The sequence below is a fragment of the Channa argus genome, chromosome 7, assembly GCF_033026475.1.
Source record: "Channa argus isolate prfri chromosome 7, Channa argus male v1.0, whole genome shotgun sequence".
NCBI classification, from domain to species: Eukaryota; Metazoa; Chordata; class Actinopteri; order Anabantiformes; family Channidae; genus Channa; species Channa argus.
Window position 1 is genome coordinate 5,784,603 of NC_090203.1, and position 24,261 is coordinate 5,808,863.

General features: G+C 42.2%; 1 protein-coding gene across 1 annotated transcript; it reads right to left on the reverse strand.

The window, feature by feature from the left end:
• Window positions 1-759: 759 nt before the first annotated feature.
• Window positions 760-13,099, reverse strand: mex3a (mex-3 RNA binding family member A). The gene is given in 4 exon segments (XM_067511031.1): window positions 760-8,838; window positions 12,118-12,748; window positions 12,750-12,805; window positions 12,808-13,099. Coding segments are annotated over 4 exon segments (1,881 nt in total). The 5' UTR covers window positions 12,848-13,099; the 3' UTR covers window positions 760-7,684.
• Window positions 13,100-24,261: the final 11,162 nt, after the last annotated feature.

The window sequence follows — 24,261 nt, forward strand, 5'->3', positions numbered from 1 at the left end:
CCGTTGGAGATCATTTCATTTTTGTTTTATTAGAAACATTTACAATACATCTTGAATCTTGGAAAAATAACAAAGAACCAGAACTAACATGGCGCAGATACAATAATAATAATAATAATAATAATAATAATAAAAATGTCTCCAAAAATGTAATTCACAAAAAAACATGTGCTATAAGAAATAAACCTGCAATATTACATGCCTTGTAAGGGCATGGCATACTGTAACAGAGTTCAAAGACTTCTTTTTTTTTTCCATCCATCAAGTTGACGGTCAGCCACAGAGGGCCACAGTGGCAGCCCTCTTTCACAGAGAAACCAGAAACTAATGCCAGGTGATGCTGGCCCAAAAACTAATGCACTACAACCACTATTAGACCGGCATGAAACACCTCTACTGTGCTGGAAAAATTGGAAACACTACCAAAGACAAACTGTCAGACTGTATTGGCCTCTTTGGAAAAGGTTGCGAGTTTCAGCAGTGAGCACCACTTCAGTCTCCATCCTTTACATGCAGCAGAAAATGTGCCATTGTAGTGTTTTTGTCAAGTTTTTCCTTTTTTTTTTTCCTTCCTTTTTTTTAAAATCCGTATCAACTTTTACACAAGCTAAGAACTTCAAGTTAATTCACATGAGGTGCAAACAGTCTTTCATAACGAACGGCAAACTGAGAATACGAAATCTGACTTTATTGTGGGGACTGAAATGGCCTCTTTGCCTGGCTCCAAACTCTTTTCAACTTTCCATCTTCCAAAGAGACTCCAACTATGAAAATCTACAGAGGAGAAACAGCCCAAGTGCACTGCAGTTACAGAATAACACAGGATTTGCACCATTTCTCCCGTCTAAGTGACCATACAACATACATGCAAACTAGTACGGTAATGAATCTGTTGTGTGTATATGTGTGCATCTAGTTACATAGATCTACTACGCAGTGCGCTGCCACTCAATTTGCACACTTTCCCCTAATGTGTTAATTAGGTGAAGTCTCTCAAAGGCTTTCTTTAAGCTGATTATGCTCATCACTATCGATCACAAACTGAGTAGTAGATGTAGAAAATGTATGAATGAAAGTGTGTACAAGTTATGTGTGGCTCTATTGGCAGGAGGGCCACAGCTGCCTCATTCATTCCAAGCGTTGCAGTCGTAACATGTTTTATACGTTTGATAAGTAAAAGCGAGTTTAGATTACAGAGGAAATGAGTAATGTGTTTCAGTCAGTAACATGGGGTTAGTTGAAGGGGGGGAAAGGGGTTACAGCAAGCAGCACTGCACAAAGAATGCTGATGCAGGAAAAATATATAATTGAGGCACAAAATTGATGCTCTGTGACTAAAATATCTCCAAATTCTAAAAAATATTATATTATTTTCTGTAATTATTCCATGTTAATGCACTGATGTTGAAGTAGTGCACGTCTGAAGTTAAAATTTAAGCTATGGGGAACTCCCGTTCCATTGGCTTCATTTTACCATGAAGGACAAGGAAAAGACGAGCATCCATAACTTTCATAAATAAAACTTCTAAACTTCTTTTCTCATTTTACTTATTAGTAGAAACTGACTTCCCTGTGTTTAGAAATATATTAACTTCTTGTAATTTTAATTAAAAAACAAAATGTCTTGAGGTTACTCATAAATATGTTGCTTCATTTTTTTTTTTTTACTTTTCATAAATAACATCCAGATACTGACTTTTTTTTTTCCTCTGCTTTCTATGAAATAATAACCCATGTTAGCAAAATAGATTTGAGAAACTGTAATATGTTTTTTTTTTATTTATTTTAAGTTACTTTCTATAAATGTATGTGGAAGAACTCAAATATAGTCTACGCTGAAAACCTGTCGCAAATTCCTTCCAAAAAACTAACAAAAACTTAAAGCTCACTTGTAAATTGACAAAACAACAAGCATAAGGAGTGCATTAAGTTGAGTGGTCTTTTTTTTACATTCAAATGCATTAGTTGCTCAATGTGTGATTTTGACAGGTTGGTACAATTGCTTAAGTGCATTTATTGAAAATAAGGATTTCCTATCACTCCTTCAAAAGGGATTCTACGTAAATGCATAAAGACCTTTTTATATCAAGATAAGAAAAACATCAACAGTTTCTACCACTACTTTAATAATCCGCTTAATACAAGATTGTAAATAATACTAACAAGAACTTAATGAGTCAAATGTCACCGCGAGTCACCCCACCCCCTTGTTGCTCCACTGAATTAAAAAGTATTTCATACTGGGTGAGTTGGACAAATGAAACTTACGCTTTAGCATAAACTTAAGAATCATAATTAAACTTTATGCATCAATTAGTTAAACTACATGGTAAATATATGGGTTTAAACCAATGTCCATTTTAAAGTCTTAAAGCTTTTTATACACTTCAGGTATCAGGCTGATGAAATCTTTATGTGATCTTAACTATTTCTGATAAATCTTATCTACTGTACTATAATTTACTAACATGCAAGTAAACTTAAGCGTAAAGGCAATGGGTCCCTAAATGAGATCAACTAAAACCACAGTGTTGTTTAGTTCATTATGACACCATCACCTTTGTTTACCTCTGAATTTAAGCCTTTACTCTCAGCCTTAATTTTCACTGGCGTTGTCATTTTCAACACGATTCCCTCTCAGTCGGTTTCGGTTAATTACGTTGCCAGTCCATTTTCCCCCTCAACTTTTCAAGACTGGCGAGGTTTTTTCTTTCCTCCAACAATCTAACCAGGACAATAGAAAAAGAACTCAAAGGACTTTAAGTGCCAGGATGTGCTCTAAGCTGTTCTCTTATGGGAGAATTAAGTCCGTTACCGGCGCCTCTGTAGTATTAAACTAATCTTACAACACTGAAACATGATATGCTGTCATTTCATAGATATTGATTGGGTGGCCTGTAAGACTTTTGGGTAAACTGTAATTCTAGCTATGACATTATTTCTTAATTCGATAAACTCTAAACGAAGCTGATTTTGATTCTAAAATAAGTTAACTTAAGTGTTTTGTTAGTCCATGTCCACTCCTTCTAATTTGTTCTTTGGCTATATCTGAACCTTTTCTTACAACAACAACAACAACAACAGATGAAAAAAAAAAAAAAAAGCAGGTGTAACGCGAGTATCAAACAGAGCCACAAAATCAGGAACTTTTCACTATGTAAACAGAACTCGAAATATGCTATAAGTAACACAGCTAACAAAGTAATGAGCGTAAAGAATCAGAGCAGCTCGCGTGGTCAACGTGACGTCGGTAACAGAGGAACTGGTACCGTACGTCACATAACGTTGACCTCCTGCTTCTCACTGCTGTGTGTACATTTTTGACCAAAGCCTTCAAACAAACAGGACAGACCTCAGTGCTCATGCTCTGCTCCTGTCATCGGTGTACACTTGAACAAACACTTTTAAAAGAGCAATGACCATCTCTTCCATGTCACAGAAACTGGAGTTTCATCATTTCAGTGCTTGAGGAAGGAGGCCATACGCTTGCCTTGACCCACCCTGTGATCTGATTGATATTCAGTGTAAAACTTAAGCAATCAAAGGACCAAGACCCTGATGAACACAACAAGAACAAGTACTTATCCCAAAACTGTTACTAATTAATTATATCTCTGTTTCTAAACTGGCATGAATCCATAATGAGTTTCACTCAGATGTGAGACAGAAATGCAACACTATTCCCCTAATAATCAAGGTCAATTTCTGAATAGAATATTATTTAAAGAACTGACAAAGCAGGCTTCTCTGTTTATTGTCCCAGTATAGTCCTATTATTGCTTTTCATCCTAACATACATAGAAACTGAGTTATTCATTAGGGGTTAGGTTACACATACTACTCATGTGAGTTTTTATTTGAGATTGGCTTATACGTCAGCAACTTCATATAGGATATTAATTATTACAGTTTATAGTAGTGTCTGGTTAATTTCTTATCTATATATTTGGATGAAATACTAAGTTAATCAATTTAAATAATATTTGATAAATGTATGGATTTATCTAATATACTATTATTGTCAGAAGGATGATGGGAGCCATATATAAAAGACTGACTCTCCCTAAAACGCAAACATTTTGAATTCCATATGCTAAAACATTGACAATGACACTTTCAGCTTGTAAAAATAATCAAAACCTCACTTCAAGCGGGCCTTTGTCTGGATGTTCATAACTGATACACATACTGTATTTACATAGATGCTCAGAGTGCTTTCCCATAAAGTACAATACTCATTAACTTATACAGCGTCTAAACTGGGAGAATCTCCAATAAGCCCTCTCTTCTTGAAAGCAGTGCAAACTCAACCAAGTCATCAGCATTGATGAAAGTGGGCGAGATGTCTCCCAAATTATCACTAGTACTATTGTAGTATTAGGAATAACAAGAACCACCATAACACAAAAAATGATAGGGAATCCTTATGTGCATGTATTTCAGATTCTATGAATTATATTTAACCATCAGCGGTCGGTTTGGTATTAATGAAATGCGCAGGTTTTGTAATAAGGTGCTTTACTCCATATTTAAGTAAAGTGTTTTAAGAGCCTAATTTCCTGAATCGCTCTAATCCCCACCCAAGCAGTTTGATTCACATTCTTTCCTCCAAAAATAAGTACTTACAAAGTTGTTCAATGGGGCAGTACTATCAAAGGCTAAAGTTGCTACCTTGTATGCAAAGTAATGGCAATATTGTAGTAAAAAAATATTAAGGCAGAAAACAAAATTTAAAAAACAAACAAACAAAAAAAAAAAAACAGTGTCATGCTGCCTTAAATTTGAACTTGAAAGCTTAGGCCAAACCACTGTGCAATTTCATATCTATAAAATCATAGCTATTCTTCATTCCTACATCTGATAGATTTCAGGGTACTTTATGCAAGTACAGTGCTTTTTCTGCAGTCCACAACTAATCCGAATGGCCTGCTTGGTTTAAAGAAGAAAAAAAAAAAAATACAGGAGGGCCCTTTGTGTCCTATAAGACACAACTTGTAACTGTTACTTCGTTTTTAGACAGAAGTCAAGTTTAGTTGTCCTCCGATACAACACGAGAAAGACCTTCTGAATTACTGCTGTCACTAGTACTGGCCCACACGTGTCAAGTAAAAACTCACTGCAACACTTGAGTGATCAATAAATTTGCCAGATCTGCAGGGTCTCATTTTTATGGAACATACCTCTCTCTTTCTCTAGCCAAAATGAATCCCCCCCCCCCCCCCCCAACCCCCATTATTCAATAGCTTTAATCCCTACCCCCATCCGCTCTCCTCTAGCCTTCTGAAATCCCCAGGCTGGGGCTAAGGCAGACGCAGAGGGTGTGTAATTTGATTCAGCATGAGTGCTGGTTAAATGGGGCGTTTCCTCTGCTTTCCTGTCAATTACAATTGTCTGATTTCATTCTGGAAGCTCAAAGCGAGGGGGCCTACCATTGGCTGAAGCCCGGGTGTCCATAGTAAAGGGGCAGCTGCAGGATGTCCCATACAGTAGCGAGGTAGCACGAGGGAAGCAGGGATGTAAAAGAGGGGTGGGGGGCTTTGTGGAAAGTTCGATCTGCGCTGGCGCTGTCACACAAAAGCAGGATCCCATCCAAATTTCTGGGAGGTGTAGCTGGCGAGTGGAGGTGGGGTTAATGCTGCACCGATTTATAATGAATTTAAACATGAATGTTTTACTTTTTTTTAAGTTTTGTGGAAAATTTGTGTGACATTAAGGCAGAAACAGGTAACTGTTGTACCTCCGGATAACGGCAGATACATTTTTTTTTTCTTAAGAATTCCCTCATTTCACAAGCGCTGCCAAATTCAGCTAGTGTCTTTCAAATTTTGTGTGTGTGTGTGTGTGTGTGTGTGTGTGTGTGTGTTTTGGGACAAAAGAGGCCCCCCTCTTTCTCAGTAGGGATAGCTCAGAGGAGCAGAAAAGGAGAGGAGAAAGGGGGAGGAAGGGGCAAGAGGGAGTTGAAGGAGGGGTCCTATTTGCCCAGCTGCATCCAAACCATCTAAGCCCCTCTGTGCTTGTAACAGTAGGGTGGGGCAGTAAGGGGCTCGCTGCGGGACCCTGTCTTACCCCTCATACAACTCCAGAGTCCCCACATGGTCCGCACCTGGAACAACCCATTTGCCTAATTATCAATGAGTAGATCCAGGCCGTGTCCGAGCGCTCTGCAGCCCACGCCGCTACTGGGCCCAGACAATACGCCCCAGTCAGAGAGGCCTTAGAAAGCAAACGATCGAACTGTAAGCAGGGAGAGACATAAAAGCCACTCCCAAAGAAAAGAGAGAAAGAAAGGGGCTAGGCAAGACCTCCAACTTGGGGTCACAACCACAGTGTGCCATGAAACACCTGCTCCTGTACCGCCCTGCTAATTACAGTGAACACAGCAGGCCCCTCGGCGCTCACACATAACGCTGGTACGACTGGGACCATGGAATAAGGATTTGGGACTCTGCATTTCATAGTGTCAACTATTTGGATCTTAGACCGCTGCTGATTCAGGAAACATTTCACACTTTTACTCGGCCTCTGTCCACATACTAATTCTCCTCCTTATTTACAGTGCACACCTCAGAGAAACGCTTGTTGACTGGAGCTGCTGCTTTGTCTTACATTGTTCCGCGATTGTGGCCAAATGACCACACAAGACAATAAAGCGCAGCTAAGGTGGCTTTGAAACAAGTCCATCGGGGAGACAGTTATCGAGAACTAGCCAACTGGATGAATTCCAAGGCTTTCTGCCTCACAAATTAAATCAGTGCTTTAAGCCAATCGAGGAACCACATGCTTTTCAAGTGCCACGAGGAGCAAGCATTACGGAATCTTTTCAACAAACTGCAGTTACCAAAGTCTAATCAATGGCTACTGGAAGGAAATTTTTACCCATACTTTATACAACTTTCAACTATATCTGTGAATAAAGATACTGATAGACTTTACCAATTGCTCTAAATAAATGATGTAATGTCCTGTCCCTTTTTAGCATAAATCTGGTTTTTAGGACTGTAAGGTATAAGAAATAAATAAGGGGCTGTTTTTTTTTTTTAAATCACTTTGACTAGAACCAATCTATTCACATTTTCATTTTGCTAAAATTAAAAACTATTTTGGACCAATCATATGTGACCATAATCACAGTAAAACTGAATTCACCTCCACATAAGCTTCTGAAAATTCAAAACATATGATCGACAATCATATTTTAGACCAAGATGATTGTAAGGTGCAATGAAAATTTCCCCCCTCCTAATAACAACATTGACTTTCTGGTTCAGTCAGGTGCAGATTGGGTACCTCAACAACCATCTTCTTCCTTCAGTATAAACCCACTTCATGGTAAAATAAAAAATTTCAATAATAAAATGTTCACATTACTGTCTAACTCTGCCTACGCTGTGATTCATGAATGAAAAACAGCAGCAGTCAAAAAACTGAAAATGCAAGGTACTATACTTCTCTTATAAACAAAACTTTTATAAAATATATATGCATATATATATATAAAAGAAAAACTTAAAAATATTTCTTATACTTTTTAGTAAAGCAAGCAGTGCCTTCTAAAATATCTGCTTGTTTTTAAATTTTCTGAAAAACAAAAATGTGTATTATAATAATAATAATAATCATAATAACAGTAAATAATTATTGAATAAACACTGACAAAACTAATAATAAAAACTGATGTGGTTCCTTAAGAGAATATTCGGATGGCCTGCGTGACCTGGGTGTGGCACACAGGGCACTCTGGGTGGTTGAGCTCACAGATTCGGATGGCACACTCCATGCAGAAGAGGTTATGGCCACAGGGCACCAAGGCAGCTGTGACTTTGCTCTCAAAGCAGGTCATGCAGTCCCGTACAGTGGCTGGCGGCGAGTCTGGCACTGGTAGACGGCCTGGGAAACCCTCGCCGGCTGAGGTGGGCTCACTGTGGGCGCGGCGGGCCTGGGCATGAGGTGAGCTGGCTACGGGCACAATGCTGGTGACTGAGGAGTTGTTGGTGCTCCCACCTCCGCAGGGTTCGGGTAAGCCCGGGGAGAGTCTGGTCAGGGGGAGTGGGAGGCCTCCAAAGCTCTTGGACCGCTGCTGGGCATAGAAGGCCACCTGTTTGGGGTAGTCGGGGTCGCCCCAGCTCTGGGTTCCCTCTGATCCAAAATAAGAGCAAGGCTTCTCTCCGGAGCTGGAGAAGTTGCCCTTGTTGTAGATTCCCCCTCCTTCGCTTCCTCCTCCCCCTCCTCCTCCAACCATGACATCTGAGAAGTTCTGGCGGTAGCTGCTGGTGAGTGGCTTGCGCTGGCCCCCCTGCAGCCCCCACACCTGCTGTAGCCGGCTCTCCAGACCACCGCTGCTGCCCGCTGAGCTGCTTCCGCCATTCGGCCCCAAACAGTCATTCTCATTATTGTGGTCGTGCAGGCCTCCCGTTCGGAAGGCGATGTGTGCTTCGATTTCCTCGCGGGCACGCTCTGCGTTGCTTGGTGACCCCGTGATTTCAAAGACAGGGTCGCGGTCTCGACTGGGAGTGACGATGTAAGTACAGGTTTGCTGCTGGATGCGTTTGATAGTGGAGCCTTTAGGCCCCACTACCAGCCCCACAACACGGTATGGCACTCTCACCTGAATGGTGGTCTGGCCTGGCAAAGGTGTGGGCGGGGAGCCACTAAAGGACACTCCCAGCTTGTTGCGGGATGCCCGCAGCATGGAGAAGTGCTCTGCAGCAGAGATGATTTCACGACGGGCCAGCGCAACATCCTCCTTCCTTCCAGTGATCAGGAACACAGGCTCCTCTCCTCTAACGGGGGTTTTGATGTAGGTGTTGGTCTTGGCCCGCAGGGCTTTGATCTTGCAACCTGTAGAGACACCGGGACAATTTTAAAAATTGGTACATATGATACATTGGTTCAATTTTGAAACTCACAAATCACTTTAAAAAGGTTACAAGTGACAGCGCACCTTATTATTATCATCCCGAGCAAACAGAATTCCTCAACTCTCCTTTGTCCGGCCTACATTTGTAAATTTGTCTTCAGTGTGTTTGGCCAGCTTAACTTAATATGTTACAGGCTTTTATTGGCAAAGGACACGCTGAGTAATTACCATGATTTATGATATTTTCAGCACCTCAGCCATATCTTTGCTAAGACCCACAAGTTACTATAAACCTGGATAGTGCAGAGACATGGGTCAGGATACACATGATTGTTCTGGAGGTTCAAGAGCTACAGCAGATGTATTATATTAGCAGTATGCTGCTGAGCAATTGCTTTCTGACCTCTCCCTGAACTTAGAGTATTGAACCACGCACATATGTTTTGTTTTTGGGGCCATTTATTGCTTTACATCGGCCCTGTTTTTGATCACCATATAATAGTTTATTCTTAAGTGCTTTTAAGGCAAGTCTTAATGTGAGAGAGTGCAGGTTAATGTTATTTCATGACAAATTAGCCGACAATGTAATGGGGCAGAACAGGATATAGAGTAAATCAGTAATTATTTAGGAGGATTGTCAAGTACATTTGAGCTCAAGATGAACACGGTAAGAAAAGGCAGTAATTGTTGGGGTTTTATTTTTTATTTTTTTCAGTGCACCCCATGAAGAGCACGTCAAGCATCACAACACTGGTCGGTTTTCATTGAGAAATTCAGGCAGCTTCGTCATTAAAACTTCCACGTTTAGCGCCGAGTTAAACAGGCCTTTCTGGTACCGATCCTTCCATACTTCCAGAGCTTCAGATCACACAGCACTTCATCGCATTGCCGTTTGAAAAGTAAAAAGCAGCAGGTGTCAAATGGTTTGTAGACACCTTAAGCTGAAGAGGAATGTCTCTCTAATGCCACTAAATGGGTCCTCTTTGTTCAGGAACTCTTCCTTCTCAGAGACCAAGGGTACAGACACAAAGACAGAGATGCTACTCTGGCCCAAAATTTGTAAATGCCCTCTGTGACCATTCACTGGTATTGCGTTAATAGATCTGTTCATGCCACACGGGATCAAGGAGCAATTGCCAAATACCTTTTCTCAAACTACAACACAGCTTTTAATTAGTCCAAATTAATGTCTCAATTAAAGAATTATCTGTAAACAAAATAGGCAAAGATTAATTAAGCTCAACTAGATATGAAGGTCACCGGAGACGGACTGATTTTCAACTGTTAAACTGCCGCGTAAGAGGTGCCTGTGATTCAAAACAAAGCCCCCCTTGATCTGAGGAGCTCCAGAGGAATGTACAGGAGCATCATGCTTGTGACTCTGACAGGACAAAACAATCACACCCAGTCCTGTTTCTTCGTGGCAGGATGCTCTGCTTGCCAGATTTCGCCAGGCGGGCTGCGATGCACTGTGCTCAGAGGAAGAGGATCTGTATGTAGTTCCAAGCTAACGAAGGGTCTAAATCAAAAGCAGCTCATCTCAAACCCCCCCCCACCCCCCAAACCAGCACTTCTTCTCTGTCGAGGCGAAAGAGCCCTCTCGCTCTGCACACGTGCTCACTGGATCCACCTTCACTGCCTTGGTTGCCCCATTAAAATTCAAAACTTACACTTCAGAGTAAAGAAGAGGAGCCACAAACCGAAACAAGAGCCACTTAGTGGCACAAACTAAAGCCACATTACCAGCGTGTTGGTAAAAAAAAATCTCATCTGAAGCCCCTGTGACATTAGTGTTTGTTTTTGCTGCAAGATAAGTAAGGATTTGCAGATGCCACCTCATCCATCCTGCAGTCTTTGTACTTCGCTATCTGTCTGGCCCTCTAACGTCTCCCTCTCCTGACAGGCAACCATGTGGTATTGAGAGTGTGCAGTGAAGTGGGGCTCGTGAGGAGCCCCCCTGCGTTTAGCTCCTAAGGCGTGACTCCCATTCAGCTTTTAGATGCTGTGCTGCCTTCCCGTCCCTGTTGTTGTTGGTATTTTTTTTTTCCCTGCTCATCTCACCCATGGGTTCATCACAGCAGTTAACAATAGGTGCAGCCACATAAGCCAAATCTTTAAGCAAGTAGGAAGATGATGACAAAAAAAACCTAAAACATCCATTTCTGGTTCCCCCTGCCTCGAAAGCAACTTAAGTCCAAGCCTGTCTGCAGCTTGTGGATAAATATGGAACTTCAATAAAGTGGGGGGGGGGGGGGGAAATATCAAAAGACAAGAGCATTTGCTGCAAATGAGCACAAACAACAGAACATTTCTGTTATTAAAACAGGATTCCCACCTCCTGGTGCAACTTCTCGCTGAGTCACCCTTTAAGTCCATCCCGTGTGCCAAGCATTAATGCGCCCCTCCCCTCATCCCTCACCCCCCTCCCGACTTTCACACCTTTGTTTGACAGCTGCTGTCATTCAACTTGGTGCCTTTGTTCAATAAAACACCTCTGATTGTAAAAGAAACAGATAAAACATGCCATGTGTCTGGAATTGAACTTTCCAACTCTGATTTGAAATTTAAAAAAAAAAAAAAAAAAAAAAAAAACACAACAAGGAGACCACGCTCGCTCTATTGTCCAATTGTGTCACTGGGGCAGTGCGCAACATAAACAACGAGCATAATAAATCTGGAAAGAGACAAAACATCTTCCACGATTAGGATCAAATATCTGGTTTGGGGGATTTTCGTAACGATCATTCCAAAGTGAACACACATTCCTCTCTCGGCCAGCCGCACGTTGCCTTTTTGAACAGTCTGGCGCGTCTCAGACGACAAAGGAAGCAAGTGCTCTCCCTGCTCCAGTGTCTGTGCGCTGACATTGATGGCGTGGATGTAGAATAATTCGCCCAGGAGCGAACCGGGCTCTCTCCCTCTCTCTCTCTCTCTCTCGTTTAAGCCTCTCTGCAAATTCACTCAAAAGCAAAATAAACACAAAGCAGCGAACGCCCTGCTTCAGCGTGTGAGCGCAATAATGAGTGCACGCGAACTTGCTACATTGTAGCAGAAAAAGTGGGAGGCTGATGTCTCGGGGGAGTAGAAAAAAAAAACACGCGAGCAACCACACCACTCCCTTTTCTTTGTCAAATAACACCAGGTAACAGTTAGAGAACAAGAAACAAAGCACGCAGGGAAGCACGGCGGGGATCACGCACACTGTTAGCGGGATAAAAGCACAAGTTTGGAGGGAGATTATTTGCAAGCCGGCGGTTTACCTTGTCTCCCCACTATTTCGGCCACATGTTCAGAGCTGGGCACTGGGACGCATTCTGTTATGTTGCAGCCTCGTCCTTTCGTCTCACTTGAGGAGCTCTCGTACAGGGCGCACAACTTGCTTTTCCCTTGCAGAATCGCAGTGTCCCCGCCGCCTCCGACGCTGTTCGTGTGGTTGTGGTGATTGTTGTTATTGTTACTCCGGTCCTGTACTCCTGTTGTTGGGGCTCCGCCGCCGTCCTCGCCTTCCCCGAGCCCCAGCAGAGACAACTGGCCCAGCGCGACCCTGAGGGCACGGGAGTCGTCTTCCTCCTCGTCGGGCGGCACAAGGAGAGCTTCGCTTCCGAAGCCGGAGCCGGCCAGATCCCCGCCGTAGCCCCCATTTTTCTCCATGATCCCTGCTAGAACCAGCAGGCTAGGCATGGCTAACAAAAGAGTGTGTGAGACAAAGACAGGGGAAAGAGACTGGAGAAACAGCACCCGTGCCGCCTCCTCCTCACCCCCTCCTCCTTCCAATTCCCCCTTTTGCGCTAGTCCCTCCCATAGACCGGCCCCCTCTCTCTCTAACCGCCAGACTTTCAGTACAGTAGTCTCTCTTCGAGCTCCAGGCAAACGGGACACAAGGCTGTCTGCACGATAGATAGGGCTGGGCGATGTGTTGCTCCACCCAGTCTGGTTTACACAGCTCCACTCCTCGCCGAGACAAAACGAGCCGCCCTCCCGTTGTACCATTCCGTCTCAGGTTCCCGAGCCTGTGGCATCTCGCATCGAGCGGCCTAGGTCACCTATAGAAAGGGAAAGAAAAAGACCTCATGTTGAGGGCTACGTCCTGCACCGCACGCGTGTGAATGCAGACTCGCACCCAGCTGCAGTGCAGCCTGAAAACCGCATTTTGGCGACTTATGTAAGAACAGCATCCAGCATGTAAACAGTTTCTAATGAAACGGTGCGAGTACAGTGCGCACATGGTCATTTGCTGAAAGGATGATGTCAACTTCCTCATTATGAGAGACAAAAGCCAGCAGCTCCGTCACATTAGTAAGGAGACCCACGGACAATCTGACATGATTTTTAAGAGTAAAGGAGTTGGTGACATTTTTTTGGAGGGGAGGGGGGGGGGTCCGCCCACCTCTATGTTACCGTGCTTTGCGGCAGGTCACCGCGGCGTTGTCTCCGGCGCCGTTGCGCATGAGGATGTTATGTATAGGAAGAAAGAGGGTGTCTGGGGTGGAGGTGGTGGGTGGATGGGTGGGGGGGGGGATGTATACGAGGAGGAGAAGAGAAAAGGGGGTTGTCAGACAGGCGTTGCAGACTGTATGCAGCGGGGGAACATCAGAAAAGCCCTCGCACATTTCTCATAAAAAAACAAGGGTTTGCAGCAGCCCCGGTGAACAAAGGACCGCGCCGTCGGTTTCGCGTACAGACTCCCCAAGATGTCCTCGACAGAAGCCACGCCTGGCAGCATGGTTGTAGTATAACACAAAGACTCAAACTGCAGCTACAATAATAACATTAATTACAAGAATTAAAATCCAACATTAACACAGTCACGGCATTTTGTCAGACTTTTCCCCCGTTGTAGATTTTGTGGTTTTAAACGGGAACTGCAAGTAGCTTCCAACTTCAATTTATTTTTAATAAAACACTACCATAAACCAAACAGTGTGGGAATACTTCTTATGTATCACGGGCATTTTATTAGTGAGTTGTAAATTATTATTACACTTGGGTCACTGCGATAAATTAGGCTTTGAGGAAGCACTGGATCTCCAATTATTAAACATTATGCTCAACAACAAGCGATGCCCATGTTTTCAGCTTCCTCAGAGTGTCAGTTTAACTCGAGCGTTGCCTGTCCTTACCATCTGTGCATATGCATGGTGGGATGTACAGTTGCGTAAGGCTACCTGAATGACAAGGCAAACTCTGGGGATGTTTGAGAAAACATTGGATGCCCCACGTCTTCATCATCCATGTTATTTCTCTGCCTCACAGGAAAATATAGATACATAGTCTTTACGTGCATGTGGAAACACGGAAGCTTATGTTCAAAAGCTGCTGTTGGATGACATTTCTGTGAAATTAGTCAGTGTGTGTGTGTGTGTGTGTGTGTGTGTGTGTGCTCTGTTTTCCCAAGGGAGGTGTTGGATTCACTTTATAGTATATTTGGTGCGTTTAACCCCATCCATTAAATTCAGTTAATTATTCTCGTTTTATGTGGTCTTTTCCCCACATTGCGACCGGGTTAAATTTGTAATAAGCAAGCACAAGAGTGCACGTAGCCTTGCATTTTGGGCCTATATGACAGACTAAGCATGGCGTGTGAGTCCTTGGAGAGATTTAGCATGAATTTTTTAGCATTTCGAGTGAGAATGCCTTCTGCTTTTTAATAGCATAGAATATAAAGCATCACTATGATCACAAATTCCAAAACAATAGGTCTGAAAATAGAAATAATAACAATCGTTGTGTCAAAATGGTACCAGAAAGATAGAGCAGGTATATTTACATGCATAATCATAGTCTAGACGGGCTCTCTGGGTGCCAATCAGGAAGGGGTTTGTTCCCCAAGGATGTTTCGTAGATGAGAAGTCACAGGGAGACTCGTGGTATGAGGCCAGGATTAAAACATCCCCCACTTCACCCAATAACATGAATAAAATTAAAAAATAATACTAATAATAACAACAGCAGAGGGAGGAGAACATGATGGCGTGATGTATGAAGGACCAGAGGGTGGGCCCAGTGGGGTCTGCCCCCAATCCCCACCCAATAGAGAAGCCAGAGGACTGGGCGAGGGCATGGTCGCGATGGGCACGAGCACCACACAACAAGGACCAGCCTCTAAGTGGTGCACCAAGTATTCCAGTGTGTCCAAGAGGTGGTCTGGTTCCATTAAAAGGGGTCCACTGGGAGTCCAGAGCCCCAATCAATAAAAGGCCTGAATCTGGGATATTGTTTCCCCCCCCCTTCCACACACCCCTCTCTGCATGGATGTGTGTGTTTTGCTGTGGCGTGTTGGAGACTGATCGGCGATGCCGCTGTGCCGCATGATCTTTGTGACCCTGAACTAAACCTTCTCTGGCTCTGAATGGTCCACAGCGTGTCTGGTTTTCATTGAGATGCTGCTTGTAGCTGTGGGCTACAATTGTCATTTATACACTTGCGTGTCTGTGTGTGTGTGTGTGTGTGTGTGTGTGTGTGTGTGTGTGTGTAGTACCCACAGGATACTTATGAAACCCAGAGTGCTGAGGTCATGTTACTTGCACATGAAAAACTCAATGATCTTGGCCATCTGTTCATCGCAGTGGTGCTGTTTCTCCTTTTTTCCCCCTGATGAAAGGCTGACTGGCATCTTTGGGGAGTCGCTGTGGTTTACTGTGCCGCAGAGACACACACCAACCTCTTTGTCCAAAAGTCTATGCAAATATTGCTCTCACCTACATGGACAGTATCCATCTTTTAAACAGGGCAGAGTAAATAGGCTGTAAAGACATGTCTGAGCATCCCTAAAGGACATCCCTTTGACTTCCATGGCCAGATGTCCTTTTCAAGACTTTTCTGGTGCCCCGCTGCCACTTGAATGAGGCTTCTGCGAGCACAAAGGGACATGTTGGCTAAGCACCACGTGCTGATGCCATAGTGAGCGGGCTCTTAGGGATGATGTAAGACCTCATGCAAATGATACCACATCTTGTGCTCATAGGCTGATGACAGCTCTAAAGTCGATCAGCTGAAAAAATGAAACAGCACATCCAGAGGCCAATTTATGTATGGGGTTTTCCCGCCGCTATATTTGTCCCTTTTCCTTGAATGTGTTTATTTGTTGGCTTTTATTTGTTATAAGGGGTTAAGTGTTTTGTTCACAGTTTAGAGATTTCTTTCAAGGGAGCACAAGCCGAGGCAGCAGCAGTCAGACTTCACATAATGATGCTGCAAGAGAAAACTGAGAAAGAACCTCAACATCCTTTGTGTTTCTGCAACCTCACGTATTATATTGATAGTTTGTTGGGGTTTTTCTGGCGGGTTTAGCCATCGTGCAGCGACCCAAGCTCTGCTCCATCTTCAGGGCGAGTCAACAAGAAGCACAACAAAGCACCACTTTTATTGCCAAAAAACCCGATTTCATTTAATGCACGTTATTCTTTAAAAGTTTTAAAAGTGCCCAATCTGTGTATCACCTCAGAAAACCTTAGAAAGCATTGCTGCCGATTTCAAACTGAGCTGAACCTAAATAAAATCAGTCTAATTGATTCATGTTAGATCCAGGTTTTTAGTCCACGTTGCATTTAGTCCAATTTGCTTATTCACTTGTTACAATGCAAGGGGGTCAACTGAATGAACAGTTTAACACACAGCTACACTTTATTTTAGAATCTATAACCAACTGATGACCAGCGTTAAAAAGTAGTGAAAATGCGAATCACAGATTCAGATTTGTCCCATAACAACTAAAAGCTTCAAACATATTCATTTAATAAAAACACACACACTCGAGAAAAAACGAATGTTTGGAAAATGTGTTGGATACATAGAAAACTGTTTCCTAAATCATTTCTTATTAAATTTTCTGATTGTTTGATTGTCTCAGCCCTGCTGTGTGAGCGACATGCAGCAAATCCTCTGGTGTGATGAGCATGCCGGCGGCACTTTTTCCATAACCCCACAAACACTCGGGCAAGTACAGTCTCTCCTCACCTGCTGTGAAATACGCACATGCATACGAAGCATGTTTGTGAGCCACACACACGCACACACACAATCACCTCACACATGCACTGGGATGTTGTGATTGGGAGAGCTGTTGTCAGCTGGGAATATGAGTCAGGTAGTATGACTTCATTGCTTTTTACGGGTATTAGGTCATCTCTCACACTCACTTTCCCTATTTACATCCTCCCCCTCCTCTCCCCATCTGCCTCTCTAATCACATTGATGCTGTTCGGCGAGTGACACGCCTAGTGATGAGTAAAGCTCACCTCACTGCTTAGTTTCCGTATGCTGGTGATCTTATATGTGTCACAAAGTGCTCTGAACCCAAGTCTCCTGCTGGGTCTTCACTTTATTCTTGGCATCCACTCCTCATTTTTATCGAATGCTGTGCAGAGAGTGTCATTCAGATATCGCTTGTAACCGACACAATTAAAGCTTTTATTTTTAATCTGCAACGGGATTGAGTCACTGCATCAGTGTCATGGTGTAAAATAACTGACTGAGTAACATTTGAGTTAAGACATTTTGTCACTAAAGTCTGATGGCTTGTCAGAAATACGTGTGCACAACAGAAGCTCCAATGCACTCACTGGTAAAATGCAAAGCAGATAGGGTTTAAAAGCTTTGATGTCATTTTTAGAGGTGTATTATCAAAAATGGAAAATAATTTATTCAAGGACTACACTAATGTACAATTTTGATATTTATGCTCTGAAGTAGTATTAACGTTGTTTGCTGCTTATTACACCTTAATATTTGATTATGTTCGACTGGTGATTTGCACGTTTGCACTTCTCTTGATTATTTCCATGTAAGGGTTTTTTTTACATCCTCTTCACTGCATTTCAGAAAGAAATATTGTTGAAATATGATCTATTATTTTTTTTAACCACAAATAGGAAGGTAAATCATCACCCCCTTTTACCACCTACGACATTACAATTTGGTTTACAGTCTGGGCGGGGCCAATCCGTGTCATATTTATCTGAGTGTATTTTTGACATAATTTCTACTTTTTAAAATGATTTCAAATTTAATTTAAAGCTGCATCATCTAACTTTTTTCAAATCTATTTTTTTGTTGAGCTATGGTCCATAACTTGTCTTAACGTGGAGAGGTGCTGCGGTGCCTCCAGTGACACAGGCGCACAGAACAGCACTGGCAGCAGCGCAGAGATACTGCCTTGTAAAAGTTTTTGAGCGAGGCTCACCCTTTGCAGATGCAACACGGTAACTTGCCTGTATGTGAGACGCCACAGCTTTGACTCAGCATTAGAATTTGATGCCCTGGGTGGATTGATCTTGAGCATGGTAGAACTAGTTTAATTCCCCAAAGCTACATATTGTAACTTTAAGTAAAGGATTCAAATATTTCTTCCATTACTGCTTTATGCTTCCTCCCTCGAGGAATTGATGTATACCCTATTCCAGGGAGAATTATTTTACCTCAAACTCTACTTCAGATAAGATTTAGTGTGTAATGCTACTGGTTACTTTTAAATTAAGATTTAATATACAAAAAGTAATAGTCCCAGTGTCAGTGGTTCGATCCCCAGTCCCGGCTATATGTCGAAGTGTCTCTGGGCAAGACACTGAACCCCCTAACAGCCCATTCCCATCCCCAGCTGTCTAGTGCCGGTCCAAGCGCGCTAGAAATTGGAGAGGGTCGCGTCAGGAAGGGCATCCGGTGTAAAAACTGTGCCAAATCAACATGCGGACAATAATCCGCCTTGGCGACCCTGAACTCACGGGTCAAGCTGAAAGGACAAAAAAAAAAAAAAAAAGGAGTCGCTGTGTGAAATATGATTAATTGTCATAGATTCATATATTCTAAAGTTTTAACAAGAAATTTAAATCAGCACCAATTAAACCAACATTAAGGTGTATACATTTATACATTAATAACAATGATAAGCGGCCATTGATCCAGTGGATCATTTTACTCCGTACTGTGATATCTAGCCCACTAAACTTTACGTCTAAAATAAAACCTTTTGTTTATGTTTAAATGCAGCACTTTTATTAAATTAAAATGGTATATTTATGGCATCTCACTGACTGATTGGTGATATTTTATATCCTAGTAAACCTAAGATTGCTGTTCCCAAGATAAATTTTGGTGTTTCAAATTCCTAATGGGAATTTTGGTGCAATTTTGTACCAAGTCATCAAAACATGCACGTAAACCTCAGTTTGTAGGATTATGCAATGATTTGAGAGATAAAGAGGACAAAGTCATACTGGCCTGAAGGTGCAGTGTTAGTGCCAATGTAAGCTACAATCGCAGCAAGCGTGGGTGCGTTCTCAGGTTTTGCTTTCCCAATGATCATGATGCCTCCAAGTGACCCACAGTACTGTTCCATCATTTATGAACATTATGAATGTAAACAAACCGTTTACTGCTCTGTAACATCATCATGCAATATTCATGTTCAGCTGTTACATAATGATAAGCATACCCACCAAGAGCGCCGTAGAATATCTCGAGCAACACACTTCAGTTGTTTTTAATTTGTGTTTTTGTTTGTATTTAGAATGAGTTTGGGATCATAGGGAATTAAACTGACTGCGGCATTCAGCTGGGCCATCTGTACAGCTTGATAGTGGCATTCATGCTGGTATAGTTGCCTTGAGGTATAGTTGTATGATGCTCCCTGGCTGCCAGTTTAATTAAATTATCAATTCATGTGAAACCCAGCTTAGGTCAGTATATCAATCACTGCCAAAAATGGGGTCCGTGGAGTCACAGGGGCCCCTCGGGGTGCCCTTGAGGAGGCACCAAATGAAATTAATAATGCTGTTATTTCATTCATTTCAAGCAACAGACATACGAGTGTGTTTGTAACTGTTGGTAAAATAGGTATCTTAGTTGTGAAATACCATTTTCATCGGGCAAGGAAGATAATGAAATTAAATCAAGATCCAGAGGGGGAGGAAATCCTGTATACAGACCCTTTACTCAAGTAAAATTAGCAATGCCCCACTGGAAACCATTTGCAATTACAACCCCAATTTAAAAAAAAAAAAATCAAAATTTGAAATAGTTTTTTTGGAAACCATGGAGGCCGTGTCCTGCGGACTAAAGAGGGGAGGAACTATCTAGCTTGTTATCAGGGGACAGTTCAAAAGCTTGCGTTAGTGCCTATAGTGTGGGCAGCTTACACATCTGTCAGGAAGGCCTTGCATATTTCAGCAACACAACGCTAAACCATATACTGCATCCGTCGTCGCAACAGCGTGGCTTCGCAGGAGAGGAGTCCGGGTGCTGAAGTGGCCTGCCTGCAGTTACAGATGCTTGCTGAAAGTAGAGGGGATGCTAAAAAATGGTAAACATCGCCCTGTTCCAACTTTTTTGAGATGTGAGGCTGCCACCAAACTCAAAATGAGCTAATATTTCACTTTAATACAGAAACAACTATTTTTACTTTTTAATTCATTATAACCATTTCCCACATATAGAACACATTCAAAATATAATTTACATAAAATTTTGTTACAGATACAATGAGTGAACAATAGCAGCAGCAACAATAAAATGACTCTGTATTCTTTAATCTATAACAAATTACAAAACAATCCTCTAAAATACATATATACAGTATAGTGTTAAAAAAATGGGCCATTCTGTGGAGTGTGTACTTTTTCATATTTAAACTACATTTACTCTCACTTGTGTATTTGGAAAACAAATCGATATGAAGGAGCTTTCTTCATATTCATAAGAGGGTTCCTACATTCTGTTAGATGTCAGGTAACTATACAGCAGAATAAAAATGTTGTGGACGGTAAACCGTTGAAAATACTACTCATGCACTTCAGAGAAGTACTTAAGTGTCTCTTCAGTAGTTGACCTGCGGTGAGGGAAAGTCCTCCAAACGACGCAGACAAGGTGCTAATTGTGGACGCCAGGTGGCGCCTGCAGGCTGCGGCGTAATTAGCACAGATTGACAGGAGGCTAATCAAGTGTGTTGATGTGCAGGTGGCTGCTGGCCCGGCTCGGCGGAGTTTCGTCTTGACCGATGTGTTCAAAGAAAACCCAGTCCAGTGGATAATATCACGATTAGCTGCACTGTGGACATTTGGAAAGGTCAACAGTGACCGGGGAGAGGGGCGACATGTTTTAAACGAGCGCCGAGAAGCTTGATTCTTTGCACAGAGAAGAAGGTAAGACGTTTGAACTGTTGCTGCAAAATGTCGCCGTTTTAAGCTGAACTATATCTCGTCTTTGGCCGCTCATTTTGAAAGGACGCAGGCAGGCAGGCAGGGCGTTGAAGCAGTTAGTGAACTCTGTGACCCACTAGGAAAAAGAAATGAGCCACCAGTTCTCATTCAGCGTGTCAGCCAGTGGATGGCGCTTCCTGTCTTTCCTGCAGCCCGCTGCTTGTGAATGAGCTGACGGGAGGAGGCTCTGTGCAGCCGAGCACACGCCGGGACGGGACAAGGGGGGCGCAAGAGAGGCGCCCTGTGAGATCCGCACCATCATCATCATTCATGAGGAAAACAAACGGGGAACAACAGGTAGGGTGCAAACACTCTGCGGCTGCCAGTTTATCAGGTGTCACAAGGAGCTGGTTTCACTTTCTCAAAGGATTCCGTCCTTTTGTTGTGGCAATATTCACTAATGGAATATTCAAGGGCTACAAGCAAGTCACTTTGTGCTGTGGTCGATTTCAGACACTGTTTACTAGCAATGTCATGGACAGGACGATTAATCGATCCCATGAGACATTTTTTAGTGACGTTTAAAAAGTGTTTGTTGCAAGACTTGCATGTGAGTGTGTGCATAGATACAGTTGTTAGTCTCACTGCACTGCTATGGCTGTGGAGAGGCCCTTACTCAACGTCAGCAGGGACATGTGTCACTTTCAATGGAAACCTCTGTGTGTGTGTGTGTGTGGGGGTGGGGGGTGGGGGGTGGGGGGAGGTCCACTGTGCTTAAAATAAATTTAAACAAGTACTTTTTAGGGTTAGAGTCTTATTAGTGCTAAGTTCCTATCCCCATCTGTTTTATGGGACACACGTGATGGGGTGTCACCAGAGGCTGCATGGGGAGGAGGAATCAATAACGGAAGTCTTCATTGATATTTAACTTGCTCCTTTTGGACCTAGTTTGAGTAGAACATGTAAATAAATGCCATTAAACTTCCCTACATTAAAATATCTCCCTACGTCCAGCTGGAAAACGCATCCAGATGACATCACTTGGAGGAACCTTCAGTCCAGTTTATGTCATCTTGTTGCTCAAACTGCGGAGGTTGTAATCATGGTCAACCGGGTTTTCCAGATCTCCCACAGATGACATCATCTGAACTAATGATGAAACACTCCTCCAGTTAATGCCATCTGGAGGAGTTTTTCAGAAAAGTATTTTAATATAGGGAACTCAGAGTGTTAACGTTTTCTTTAAGCCTGTTAAAATGAGTGTATTCTAGTCTATTCAGATTGTTAACTTCATAATTAACATCACAAGATAAAATACTTTATAAAAACTTTATATAAGGTTTTTAAATGAATGCAATTAAATGCAGGCAAATTAAATACACAAGTACTTACTATGCAGATAAATTGCCACATGTTAAATGTTGCATTTTTATGTATTTTTACTGGTGATGCATCAGCATTTAATAGGCGTTTTAGTGTTATGGGTGGTTGTAATGGAGGTAAAGGTTTGTACTGCTGGGACTTTAAATTAATTGCTTTGTACACGATTAAATTGTTCATCATAAGTCTTAGAAAACTGTCAGATAGTCAGAGTGGAGTAAAAAGTACAATATTTATGTACTATAAAGTAAAGTAAGTATTAAAGACACTCAGAATTGCCCTTAAATGCAGTGAAACCCTGAGATAGTAAATAGCAAATGTCACTGGATGAGACATTGTCAAAACAATACCGGTAGGGACACGTGGCTACAGAAGTTGGATTGTTCGCCACTGCACCGTTGAGAGTGATAGAAATAAGAGCCTGGACTTGGCCATTCTATCCCATCTACAGTTTCCTCTGTTTCCCTCCGAGACAGTGACTTCCTTATGTTGCTCATTGAAGTAGCAAAACAAACTTCTGAATGTCTGCCATGGTTTATCTGCGTAGACCCGCCCGAGAAAGAACCAGGCTCTAGATAACCGCTTATCATCTAAGCAACACATTTATTTACATAGGACTGAAGGCTGCTGTGTTCATTCTAAGGAAAATTTGCATGGTAGTCAAAACAAAGGCTAATAAAGCAGCAATTATTTGACGTTAGACTTTGTGATTTAAGACGGAATAACCACCTATTATCGAGCTTTACTTTGAAAAATAATCAACCAAATAATCCCAAAAAATAAAAGCTTAGTGTGATTTTGATCTTTAACCATATCCAAAACGTATTGGACTATTATGCATTAGACAAAGATGTGGTAGTGTTTTTTGTTACTGATTAATGCACATGTGTGAACAATGGTCTCCTGAACAGCAGAGATAACACCGTGATAGACTATTTTAGAATTCAAGCTGCTGGTGAGGTTCAGAGCAAAGACAGGTGCAAACTGAAGAACAATAACATGTTTCTGACTAACTGACAATGGTCAACGTTGTCATATGACAGATTATGCCCGTGGAAAATTCAATTCGTGTTATCGTTAGCTCACTGCTTTATCTAAAAGGAATACTGTACTGTACATAATCTAAACTGTATATCGGTGCAGGAAATGGAGATAAAGAAAGGTGATAAGGCAGTGGCATGGAGAAGGGAAGCATTAGTTAGTCATGCAGTGGCTGTGTGAGCTAGTCCTCAGGTGTTACCACTGGATTAGTTGCAGTAGACACTTTTGTTAGTACTTTGCTCCTAATTGTTTTTTTCTGCAAATGGTTTCATGCTGAAACTCCTATTTGTCATTGCTCATTTTTTCCCAGTGGAGCTTTAGGTAAGTGGCTCATGTCAAAATAAAGACTCTGGGTTGCATAATGGGCACACCTTGGAATGTTGAGAGAGCAGACAGAAAGACAAAGAAGTAGAGGGAAGCTGACTGCTAACGTATTTTTGAGTATTTGACTGGTGTGTTGAATCAGAGTCTGTCAGGCCTGCTCCTGTCTGTGCACTTGAAGAGGTCATCTGGGATTCAGACTTAAATATTGACTTCTATTTCTGTGTCAGACGGTTTACAGACACAGTACACACGTCACTGTGTACCTTACTAGAAAAGTTAATCTGCAAATGTTTTTAATAATTGGTTGTTTAAGTCACGTTTAAAGCCCAAAACATTTGATGACACCAGCTTCCTAAATGTGGGTAGTGAGGTGGTAGGAAGGCACACAGGCAGAACAAGGCAAAAGAATGACGATTCACAGGAAAGCTTGTTGAAGAGACATATTGTGGTTGCCTGTCAAGCATTCCTGCCTTAGAGTGACTTCCATGGAAACACAGAGACTTAAGGTGGAGACATAAAGAAAGAGAA